Source organism: Somniosus microcephalus, chromosome 4 (genome assembly GCF_052327205.1).
Source record: "Somniosus microcephalus isolate GS21.2 chromosome 4, FLI_Smic_1.0, whole genome shotgun sequence".
Classification (NCBI taxonomy): Eukaryota; Metazoa; Chordata; class Chondrichthyes; order Squaliformes; family Somniosidae; genus Somniosus; species Somniosus microcephalus.
In genome coordinates this window covers 276790991-276803847 of record NC_140990.1, presented here as the reverse complement: position 1 = coordinate 276803847, position 12857 = coordinate 276790991, and the positions used below count along the sequence as shown (strand labels likewise).

Sequence of the window (12857 nt, the reverse complement as noted above, 5' to 3'; positions counted from 1 at the left end):
ATAGTGTGCTCTGGATAAACAATAGACTCATTTATAGTTTCCACTTAGCACCCATGAGGATGATTATCAGTCATGCCACTTCCCTAAAATTACCAAACAAGCTTATTCAAGGATAGAATCTTTTAGAATTGCAGTAAATTGCAGTGAAAATTAGCACAAATTTAGCTTAAGTAACAATCATTTTGAATCAGTTCATGAAAGAATTAAACAGACAAACCAATCAGTTTTGTCCCTTTGAATAGTCACTATGAAGACTTTTCAGGTAATAAATTATAGAGTCTTTTGGCAGCTTAGTATACCCTAATCCCAATTAGTTGTGATCATATTCAGAATTGTGTAGGAATTTCTACCAATGGAGTTCATAGTTTTCTCCATGTCCATTATGGCTTGGTCAAAGTCATAACACTGGAATCTGTGAAACGCCCCAAACTTATAACTCTTGTACTCTTTGAAATATATCTTGGCTTTCAAAAAGTCAACCTGTCAGTCTAAAGCATTTATACAGTATCTTTCATGGCTTCAGGACATCTCAAAGCATTTTGCAGCCAATGAAGCATTTTGAACTGTAGTCACTGTAGCAATGTAGCGAAACGTGGCAATCACTTTGCACACGGCAAGGTCCCACACATAGCAATGAGCTAAGTGATCAGATAATCTATTTTTGTTGGTGTTGGTTGAGGGGTAAATTTTGGGATCTTTTACATCCACCTGAGTGGGATGTACAAAGCTAGGTGGGAAAGTAAGCTATGAGGTGGACACAAAGGGCTGGATTTTGATTCTGGAGGCGCGTAGGAGGGAGTACAACTTTCGGGGTTGTAGTCCCGCCTCCATCGAGTTGTGGCCAACCCACGTGATTTTTGCTTGATTGACCTTGTCGAGTCTGCCCAGTGGGCTCAGCAGGCCAATTAAGGGCCACCCGGCAACAGGTGATGTCACAGATTGACATTTCATCTGTCAAGAGCTTTTGACAGATGAAATATCAGCATTTGACAGCTCTTTGAAGCTGTCAAACACTGACAATCTGTACACTAAGTTAATTCCTTCCTCTCAGGCTGATTTAGAGATCTCTCCAGAATAGAAAGCTGAATGCTGCAATTTTTGACAGCTCGCGGCCATTCTGCTTTCTGTGCCGGTGAAATGAGGGACTCCCGAGACCTGAAGGAAGGAAGGCTGTAAAGGTAAGTAAAGGTAAGTAAAACTTCTTCAAACACTTTACACACACCAAACACACTTACCTCTTCACTCATGCACCCATCACTCACCTGAACACCGGACATCTCGAGCCCTCCAAGTCCTTCAGCCCGACGGCCCGCCTCGCTAACTTGGCGTGGTTTGGAGCCGTCAGGAATCCCACACTTCAGGGATAAAAATAGGGATTAGGCTAAAAACTGCCTGTTAACTACCTGTTAACAGGCAGTTAATTGGCACTAATCCCCTTCCTGCCTCGGGGAGGCGGCTCCCAGCACAGGTCGGGTATCTGCCTCCTTTGAAACTGGCATGGAGGCGGGTTGGGGGCGGGATGGGTTTGTGCCCCCTGATTTTGAGATTTTAACCCCCCACACGCCTCCAATCCCGCCTCCACGGCCCAATGAAAATCCTGCCCAAAGAGTTTGTAAAGGGATATAGGCAGGTTAAGTGAGTGAGCAATAAGGTGGCAGATGGAGTATAATTTGAGGAAATGTGAGGTTATTCACTTTGGTAGGAAGAATAGAAAAACAGAATATTTTTAAATGGTGAGAAACTATTAAATGTTGGTGTTCAGAGAGATTTAGCTGTCCTCGTACAGGAAACACAGAGAGTTAGCATTCAGGTACAGCAAGCAATTAGGAAGGCAAATGGCATGTTGGTCTTTATTGCAAGGGAGCTGGAATACAAGAGTAAGGAAGTCTTGCTACAATTGTACAGGGCTTTGGTGAGACCACACCTGGAGAACTGTGCACAGTTTTGGTCTCCTTATCTGAGGAAGGATATACTTGCCTTAGAGGTGGCGCAATGAAGGCTCATTGGGGGAGAAATTCGGCTGCTTTAGCGCCTGGGGTGGGGGGGGGGTGTAACGGGGTGCGAAGGGGTTAGCGACTGGGTGCGACGAATTCAGCGATGCCCGCGAACTTCCCTGCCGGTTTAACTTACTGCCTCACCCTCTAGCGTCTCGCAGATCGTCATAAAGTCATAAAGTGCACAGCGCCCCATTACCGCCCCAGATGTGAAATTGCCTCCCACCCCCTGCTGTATCGCCAGGCATGAACAATGGCAGGAAGAGGAGGCATTGTCCCCTCGGCTGGCCGCTTGGGGAGCGCTAATTGAAGGCAGTGGTTTTCAGGTCGACCAAACTGGTGCCTGCTGAAAGTTTTCAGTGCTTTATTGCTGCAAGATGTCAAACTCTCCACTGTCTGAGAGTGTTTGGGACTGTAATGGCAGTCGCGCAGGTCACCTGGCAACACAGAACTGAGCAGAAGTATGTTGTGCACCATCATTGGCCCTTCCCTTTAAGCGAGGGAAGCAGCCTTCGATGCCGGTATCTTTGCACTCCACATTGTTCAGCGTTCTGCTGTTACCACCCCGCTCTCACACTTTCGTGCCCTAAGAGAAGTGGTTAGCACTTGAATTAGCGCCCCACTTCCCTCTTGGAGCGCTAAAGCTCAATTTCTCGGGACCAGAAAATGATTATCACCTGGCGATACTTTTCCGAGATTTCAAAAGTTATTGCCCCAAATGGGGCGCTACGCAATTTCTAGCCCATTAGATTGATTCCTGGGATGTTCTATGAGGAGAGATTGAGTAGATTGGGCCTATACTCTTTGGAGTTTAGAAGAATGAGAGGTGATCTCATTGAAACATATAAGATATTGAGAGGGATTGACAAGGTAGATGCTGAGAGGTTGTTCCCACTGGCTGGAGAGTCTAGAACAAAGGGGCATAGTCTCGGGATAAGGGGTCGGCCATTTAAGACTCAGAGGGTTGTGAATCTTAGGAATTCTCTACCCCAAAAGAATTGTTGAGTATATTCAAGGCTGAGATAGATAGATTTTTGAACTCCAGGGGAATCAAGGGATATGGAGATGGGGCAGGAAAGTGGAGTTGTGGTCGAAGATCAGTCATGATCTTATTGAATGGTGGAGCAGGCTCGAGGGGCCTACTCCTGCTCCTAATTCTTATGTTCTTATGAGTTGATGGGTAGTACCTCAGTTTAATGTCTAATTCAAAAGGCGCCACCTCCAACAGTGCAGCACTCCCTCAGTACTGCAGTGAAGTGTCATATAAAAAAGCCTTTTGAAGACCACCAAAGGGGGTGGGGTTCAACAAGCCAGTGGAAGCTACGGTTCTCCTGAACAGATTGTGACATTGATTAATTGCCCTGTGATATATGTTAAGTGCTTTTAGCATTTGGGTCATTAATTTTCATTGGAAGGTTATGGCCCTGATATTTTATGGGGAGGCAGAGAGAGTGCAGGGGGAGCACGGTCAGGCAGGGTAATACTATTGAGGCCAGGGGTGCAAAGGTCCAGCTGAATCTAATGGCAGGGCCTCATTATAAGTTTTTTCTTCTGTTACCCGCCCGGCAGCCGGCCAAATTGACAAGGCTGGCTGGCTGCCGTGCGGGAAAACCAGCGGCAGGAGTCCGCAGCCAGGGACCATTGGGGACGGTCCCCAGCAATCACATTCACGGGGCAGGTTACAGATCGGGGGTTGGGGGGGGGGGTGGCCGCAATCGCAGGGCTGGCTTCAGGTCGAGGGTTTGGGTGGGGTCACCGACCGCGGGGAAGGCTATAAATTGGGGGTTGGAGGGGGGAAGGTCACTGACCGTGGCAGGAGCTAGAGAGAGGCCGTGATTGGCAGAGGCAAAGCTGAAGGCTTCCTTTAGGGTCGTGCTCCTCCTGGCCCAAAAGATGTGCTATAAAAAGCACTTGCTTCTTGGTGCCAGCAGCTCCCACTTCCCTTTCGGTAACGGGTTTCCCAAGCCCTGGGAAACCCACGCGGCAATTATTACATTTAAATCTGGTCCCCAAGTGTCAGCTGTGGCTCAGTGGGTAGCACACTTGCCTCTGAGTCAGAAGGTTGTGGGTTCACAGTCCCACTCCAGGGACTTGAGCACATAAAGCTAGGCTGACACTCCAGTGCAATGCTGAGGGAGTGCTGCACTGTTGGAGGTGTCATCTTTCAGATGAGACATTAAACTGAGGCCCCGTCTGCTCTCTCAGGTGGATGTAAAAGACCCCATGGCACTATTTCGAAGAAGAGCAGGGGAGTTATCCCCAGTGTCCTGGCCAATATTTATCCCTCAACCAACATAACAAAAACAAATTATCTGGTCATTATCACATTGCTGTTTGTGGGAGCTTGCTGTGTGCGAATTGGCTGCTGCATTTCCCACATTACAACAGTGACTCTACTTCATTGGCTGTAAAGTGCTTTGAGACATCCGGTGGTTGTGAAAGGTGCTATATAAATGCAAGTCCTTCTTTCTTCCTTTTCCAATTGCACTGTGGGAGCCAGATTTAAATATGATAAAGAATGAATTGACTATCCACTGATCATAATGCTGTTAAGTTTTCAGTCATTTTATTTTTGATGATTGCATTTAAAATGATGTCTTTTTTTAACAGAGCAACTTTATAGGAGAAATTAAATTCATAGACTGCAAATTTACGTATCCTTCTCGGCCGAACTTCCAAGTTTTAAATGGCCTTTCAATTTCGGTTAAGCCTGGGCAGACACTGGCTTTTGTTGGCAGTAGTGGGTGTGGAAAAAGCACTAGCATACAACTGCTTGAACGATTTTATGACCCTAATCAGGGGAAAGTGGTGAGAGAATATATTCTGTTCCAATCTGTTGTGTCTGCTTGTAAACATTTTGCATTAACAACGTCCTTTACTTCATTATGTCCTTTTTTCCTGTTTCATTAATTTCAGTTAATTGATGGCCATAACACAGAGACTGTAAACCCTGCCTTCTTAAGATCTAAAATTGGAATAGTGCCCCAGGAGCCTGTGCTTTTTGGCTGCAGCATTGCAGAGAATATTAAATATGGTGACAACAACCGTCAAGTCAGTATGAATGAAGTCATTGCCGCTTCAAGGAAGGCTCAGCTCCATGACTTTGTGATGTCATTACCAAATGTATGGTTTGTTACATTCTAGAGTTAGAATTGAAATTATTTTCACTATATAACGTGCTCTGGTCATTGGAATTCATGTAATATGAGATCATTAGAATTGTATAAGAATAGCTGTAATTTGCCCTGATGGCTCAGTTGATTAAGTCAGCAATAAACTAAGCCATCCCAATAAGAAGGCTATAAGTTCAATTCCTAGTATGTGTTGAGTTAGCTGATCACAGCTGGGATGGTATCAGGGGGTAATGCAGTTGTCCTCAGTTTTCCTGAACTAGGAAGGGGAAAATCATCCAGAGTTCCTGCTCCTGATTGTTATCCAGTGATTCCTTCCTCAAAATGTGCATGTGTGAGCCTCAGGTAAGGACTGGATTGGGCTCAACTATGAAAAATCATAGAACAGTCATAGTCAAGTACTTTACAAATGTTGAGTTGACCAAATTACTGAGAATTATTATTGTTTTATTTTACATAACATTACAGCGTTATATTCTGGAATAGTTTTAAATGTTCACATCTGATATAAAATGCTAAAATCTCCTAAAAGTTCCAACACATTGCTTTATGTATATTTTTGTATTTTTTCACTCAGAAATATGATACTAATGTGGGTGCCCAAGGTTCTCAGTTATCTCGTGGACAGAAACAACGTATTGCTATAGCTCGAGCCATTGTCCGGGATCCAAAAATTCTTTTACTGGATGAAGCAACATCTGCACTAGATACAGAGAGTGAAAAGGTATTAACAAGGAAAATGTTGGTATGACTGGTTATGATTGAGCCATAGAGTCATAATGACACAGAAGGAGGCCATTTGGCCAATCGAGTCTGTGCCGGCTCTCTGTAGAGCAATCCAGTCAGTCCCATTCCCCCGCTCTATCCCCGTAGTCCTGCAAGTTTATTTCCCTCAAGTGCCTATCCAGTCTCCCCTTGAAAACATTGAGTGTCTCCGCTTCCACCATATCCGTCAGCAGCGAATTCCAGGTCATTACCACTCCCTACGTAAAAAAGTTTTTCCTCACGTCCCCCCTGTATCTCTTGCCCAAAACCTTAAGTCTGTGTCCCCTAGTCCTTGTACCATCAACTAGTGAGAACAGTCTTTCCCCATCTAGTCTATCTAAACCCGTCATAATCTTGTACACCTCTATCAAATCACTCCTCAACCTCCTTTGCTGTAATGAAAACAAATCCAGCTTCTCCAACCTGTTCTTGTAGCTAAGATCCCCCATCCCCAGAACCATTCTGGTAAATCTCCTCTGCACCCTCTCAAGGACCTTCACATCCTTCCTAAAGTGTGGTGACCAGAACTGGACGCAACACTCCAGTTGTGGCCTAACCAGCGCTTTATAAAGGTTCAGCATAACTTCTCTACTTTTGTACTCAATACATCTATTTATGAAGCCCAAGATCCCATATGCTTTGTTAACCACTCTCTCAATATGTCCTGCCACCTTCAGGGACCTACGCTCATTAACTCCCAGGTCCCTCTCTCCCTTCACACTCTTTAAAACTGTGCCATTAAGTGTACATTGCCTCTCCCTGTTCCTTCTGACAAAATGCATCACCTCATATTTCTCTATATTAAATTCCATCTGCCACTTGTCTGCCCATTCTACTAGCCTTTCTATGTCCTATTGCAGTTGATTGGTATCATCATCACTGTTTGCCACACCATCAAGTTTGGTGTCATTGGCAAATTTATTCCAATAGCCAGGTCATTTATATATATCAAAAAAGCAGTGGCCCCAGCACTGACCCTTGAAGAACACCACTGTCTACCATCCTCCAGTTCCCCTCCAAGTTACACACCATCCTGACTTGGAAATATATTGCCGTTCCTTCATAGTTGCTGGGTCAAAGACCTGGAACTCCCTCCCTAACAGCACTGTGGGAGTAGCTTCACCATGCGGACTGCAGCAGTTAAAGAAGGCAGCTCACCACTACCTTCTCAAGTGCAATTAGGGATGGGCGATAAATGCTGGCCTTGCCAGCGATGCCCACATCCCAGGAACAATTTTTTTTTTTAAATGGCAGATATCTGGAGCTATGTTCTCACCTAAAACGCTGGATGAGCTACTTATTTTATCATCAAATCATCCATTGCAGAAAGATGTGTTATAGTCTTCAGCACACTTTCAGTTGTCTTCAAACTTCTATCTTTTTTGTTTGAAATCATTTCATTGGAGTTCCATTTTCTACTTCCACAGTCAATTTTTTGCTTCCATAACCCATATTGTAATTAAGCTTTGTGTTATGTAGCATGAAGAGAATAGCTTTTATAAGATTATTGAGTGACTGTGGATCGGGATATATACATACATACAAACAAATATATATGTTTATTATTTTTGACAGCGATAGATGCCACAGGACATCAATTAGTATCTTGCTCTCTAAGTAAAAGTCTAATATTATGACCTGTATTACACTTTAAATCTGAATGTTATACTTTAAATCTGTCACACTTTAATGATTTGCCTAAATAATCAGAATCGCTTTGATTACTCATTCTGATTTGTGCAAATATCCCATTACTATCACTACCAATAAGCAACTAAAGGGCCAATCTTTCACTCTCTGCCCCCCTGATGTTGGATGGGTCTGAGGCAGGCAGGGGCGAGTTAGGGCTGGAAAGTTGGGCAGGGAGTCGTTCTGCCCGCTCCCAGCAGCCTGCCACCATTTTCACCAGAAGTGCTGGCAGGTGTTGAATACAATGTTGCTATGGAGGGTGGAGGGAGATTTAAGTTTCTGTCTTCCTTGCCAGTAATTAGGCAAACAATCTAAAATTAGCCAGGATTAGCAGTGAGTCATTTGGGTAGATAGTATCCCCACCCTACTAACGTTGTGGCTGGTTTCCAATCAAGCAGAAAAATCCAGCCTAAAGAAGCAACTACCAAAAAAAACAATCAAATCGCTCAAATAACTTTTCAAAGTTGTTTTGATACCATTGCGATAGCAAAATACTGCGGATGCTGGAAATCCGAAATAACAACAGAAAATGCTGGAAAAACTCAGCAGGCCAGGCAACATCTGTGGAGAGAGAAATAGAGTCAACGTTTCAGATTGAAACCCTTCGTCAGGACTGAAAAAACACAGGAAATGAAACAGATTAAAAGGCCAGTTTGGGGGCTGGGAAATGGGGATGAAAGAACAAAAGAGAAGTGAAGAGACATTGGCCTAGAAATTCACTTGGGCGCGGGCAGCTCGCTCGCGCCCAAACGTTAGCGCTGGGCGGGGAGGCATTAGCGCACGCCGTATATTCGTCTTCTGCACCCCAATTCGGAAGCGGGCGCTATACCAGGGTGTGCCCGCCTCCGTTTGGGGCGCTGCAACTGAATATCGGCGCGCTAGTTGCCGCAGCGCCACCCGATGCGGTGCGGCAGGCTGCGGTACTGCAGGCCTCCTCCTTCTCTTAAGGGGGAGGTGCCTGCAACGGCCGGAGCCCCAATCGCGAGTGCCGGCAAAAGAGCCCGGCACAACGGAGAAGTGCCGGGCTCCACGGAAACCAGCCGGCAATGTCGCGGGGGGGGTGGAGGAGGCCGGGGAAGGAGGTGCGGGCAGGCGGCCGCTGAAAAAGCGGCCGGCCGCACCTTCCGCTTTAAAGCACCCCGCTATGGCAGCAGGACGGCCCCGTTTTCTGGTCGCTGTTTGCGCCCGCTTCGGAGGAGGCGGCCGCAAATAAATATGGGGATCGGCGCGGTTTCGGGGCGTTACGGGCCACCGCGCACACCGATGACGTCATCGGTCCCGGCGCAGCGCTAACGGCTACCGCCGCCAAAACCGCTGCACTCAATTTCCGCGCTACCACCCCGCCGGCGCAAAAGACCTCTTTAGGCGCTAAGTGGGCGCAAGGCCCACTGAATTTCTAGGCCATTAAGAGGTATTCAAAACAAGACGAGATGGTGAAAAGACAAAAGACAGCTCTAGATTAGGCGTGAAATGCGCTGGCAGAATGAGAGACAGCTGCCATGTGGGAGAGAAAAAAGGGGGAAGGGCACAAAACAAAGGTGTGGATAAAAAATATATATAAAAATGTAATAGGAGCCAAGGTTATGATCTGAAATTGTTGAACTCAATATTGAGTCCGGAAGGCTGTAAAGTGCCTAATTGGAAGATGAGGTGCTGTTCCTCGAGCTTACGCTGGGTTTCCGTGGAACAATGCAAGAGCCCGAGTACGGTGAGGTCTGAGTGAGGATGGGGCAGTGAATTAAAATGACAGGCGACCGGAAGCTTGGGGGTCACCCTTATGGACTGAACGGAGGTGCTCCGCAAAGCGGTCACCCAATCTGCGTTTGGTCTCCCCAATGTAGAGGAGACCACATCGTGAGCAGCGAATACAGTATACTAAATTGCAAGAAGTACAAGTAAATCGCTGTTTCACCTGGAAGGGGTGTTTGGGGCCCTGGACAGTGGGAAGGGGGGAGGTATAAGGGCAGGTGTTGCATCTCCTGCGCTTGCATGGGAAGGTGCCAGGCGAAGGGGAAGGGGTGCTGGGGGTGATAGAGGAGTGGACTAGGGTGTCTCAGAGGGAGCGGTCCCTACGGAATGCTGAAAGGGGAGGGGAGGGGAAGGTGCGTTTGGTGGCGGGATCACGTTGGAGGTGGCGGAAATGGTGGAGGATGATCCGTTGAATGTGGAGGCTGGTGTGGTGAAAGGTGAGGACAAGGGGAACCCTATCGTGGTTCCGGGAGGGAGGGGCAGGGGTGAGGGCAGAAGTTCTGGAGATAGAGCGGACACGGTCGAGGGCAGTGTCAACCACGGTAGAGGGGAATCCTCGGTTGAGGAAAAAGGAAGACATGTCGGAAGCACTGGTGTGGAAGGTGGCATCGTCGGAGCAGATGCGGCGGAGCTGGAGAAACTGGGAGAATGGATTCGAGTCTTCACAGGAGGCGGGGTGGGGCGGGTCCAGGTAGCTGTGGGAGTCAGTGGGCTTGTAGTGAATGTTGGTCAATAACCTATCCCCAGAGATGGAGACGGAGAAGTCGAGGAAGGGAAGGGAAGGGTCGGAGATGGACCATTTGAAGGTGAGGGAAGGGTGGAAATTGGAGGCAAAGTGAAAAAAATTGTCTAGTTCAGGGTGAGAGCAGGAAATGGCACAGATACAGTCATCAATGTACCGGAAAAAGAGGTGAGGGAGGGGACCCGAGTAGGACTGGAACAAAGAATGTTCCACATATCCCACGAAAAGGCAGGCGTAGCTAGGACCCATGCCAGTGACCCAACCATATGAGTTCCACCATCTGAGCCAGCCAGCACCTATCAGTATTTCAAGTGTATTAATTATTGTACAACAATATGTTCTGACATTGTTTGATAAAGGTTTAATGCATTCTCTTGAGTTTAGATTGTCCAGGCTGCTTTAGATGAAGCAAGACAAGGAAGAACCTGCATTGTGATAGCACATCGGCTGTCGACCATTCAGAACTCGGATATCATCGCTGTCATGTCTCGAGGACTCGTTATTGAGCAGGGAACTCATGAGGAACTAATGGCTGTTAAAGGGGCTTACTATAAACTTGTCACAACTGGTGCTCCTATCAGTTAAACAGCTTCAATCCAAATTCACACTGTTTATTAGGCAAGTTGCTTTCCGAATGACCCTTCAAACCTTGTCAGTTACTCCAGTTTTTTTTTGCCATGCAATCCATGGGATTAACTACAGTAACACTGTAAAAATATATATGTGTGTATAATGTAATTTTTATGCCTGCTTGTTTCCAAGTAGAATTTCTTAATCGTTTTTATATATCAGCAAAACAATCACTGCACATTCCTTTAGCTCTGCTAGTGTGAGCTACAAAAATGTGATTTCTCTATAGTATCAGTGACTTTAAATCAAAGCTGTGTAACTTCAGTAAGAGAAGCATTACCTTGAATTAATTAAAAGTGTGTTGATAATATTGTTTGGAGAATTTAAAATGCATTCAATGAATTGCAGAATTATCTTTAATGTATCATTTTTACAAAGTTAAAATGGCTTTTTTGAATTAGAAATAAAAATGATGGTATTATTGTCCACATGCAATGTTATTAACATATAAATCTTATATTTACTCACTTGGTTTTATTCTTACCTATCCAATTGTAGCCAAAATATCTCCAATAATGGCTTCTGTTCCTGCCCCCACACCACTACTTCTGGAGTCCTCAAAGGATCTATCCTTGGCCCCCTCCTCTTCCTTATTTATATCCTTGGTGACATCATCCGAAGATATGGGATCAGCTTCCACATGTACGCTGATAACACTCAGCTGTACCTCTCCACCGCCTCTCTCAACATAAATATAAAAGTGCCACTAACAGATCAAATAAAGAATTTAGGAGGAATTTCTTTACACAGAGATTGGTGCGAATGTGGAACTTGCTGCCACATGGAGAGGTTGAAGCAGAGAGCATTGACACATTTAAGGGGAGGTTTGATGCATACATGAGGAACAAGGGAATAGAGGGATCGGGGTGGGGCGGGGGGAAGTGTTAATTAGAGTGGGAGGAGGCATGTGTGGAATATAAACACCGGCATAGATTAGTTGGGCCAAATGGCCTGTTTCTGTGCTGTAGATTAAATGTAATTCTACGTAACAACTGTGCTGCCTCTGTGCTGTCAGACTGCTTGTCTGACATCCAGTCTTGGATGAGCAGCAATTTCATCCAGTTAAACATTGTAATGACTGAAGCCATCGGGCTGGATTTTCCTAAGCCCCTGGAGTCGGGTTGGAGGCGTGCGGGCGATAAAAATCGGAGATCCGGGGGTCCCGACCCCATCCCGCCTCCAACCCGCCTCCATGTCAATTTCATAGGAGTCGGGTTCCCGACAAGTGCTGGAACCCGACTCCCAGAGGCGGGAAGGGATTAAAGGCAATTAAACTGCCTGTTAACAGGTAGTTAACAGGTAGTTTTTTGCCTATTCGCGATTTTTATTGCAGGTTTGTGGGCTTCCCGACAGCTCCAAACCACGAAAAGTTTTCGAGGCGGGACGTGGGTCTGAGGTCTTGGAGGGGTCGAGATGCCCAGTGTTCAGGTGAGTGAGGGGTGCAGGAGTGCAAAGGTAAGTGTTTTGCAAGTGTTTAAATAAGTTTAACTTACTTTTACTTACCTTTACAGGAGTCCTGCATTCCGGTGTCGGGAGTCGGCTGCAAGAACCACAGAAGCTCCGATTTAAAAAAAAAAATCAGCTTCTTTGTTTCTACAGCAAAATGATTTTAAAGTTATCCTGAGAAAGGACTGAGGCTGAATTAGCAGTTTTTCAGTGCTTGACAGCTTCAAACAGCTGTTAAACACTGATATTTCATGTGCCAAAAGCTTTTGACAGATGAAATGTCAATCTCTGACGTCACCTGTTGCCGGGTGGCCCTTAATTGGCCTGCTGAGCCCACAGGGCGGGCTCAACAAGGTCAATCAGAGGAAAATCCAGTGGGCTGGCCACATCTCCATGGAGGTGGGACAACAAGCCCGAATGTGGGTTTCCCACCTCCAACCCGCCCCCGTAGCAAAATCCAGCCCATCGTCTTTGGCCCCACCACAATCTCCACACCATTACCACTGATTTGATTGATACCCCTCCCGAGGCACTTTCTCAGTTGAACTAGACTGTTTGCAATCTTCACGTTCTATTTTACCCAAGATGAAGTTTCAACCCCATATCCTCTCCATCACAAAGACCACCTACTTTCACCTCTATAAATTCCCCATCTCTGGCCCTTCCTCAGCCCACCTGCTGCTGAAACTTTCATCCATGTCTTTGTCACCT

General features: G+C 46.1%; 1 protein-coding gene across 1 annotated transcript in view; it reads left to right on the top strand.

Annotated features, from left to right (window-relative positions):
• The window catches only part of LOC147120482 (bile salt export pump-like), a 107961-nt gene extending 96835 nt beyond the window's left edge, over nucleotides 1–11126 (top strand). The window contains exons 26-29 of the mRNA XM_085986477.1: nucleotides 4605–4802; nucleotides 4911–5117; nucleotides 5703–5849; nucleotides 10455–11126. Of these exons, the coding sequence (XP_085842603.1) occupies nucleotides 4605–4802; nucleotides 4911–5117; nucleotides 5703–5849; nucleotides 10455–10655 (753 nt within the window). The 3' untranslated portion in view covers nucleotides 10656–11126. The remainder of the gene's footprint in view (nucleotides 1–4604; nucleotides 4803–4910; nucleotides 5118–5702; nucleotides 5850–10454) is intronic.
• The last annotated feature ends 1731 nt before the right edge of the window (nucleotides 11127–12857 follow it).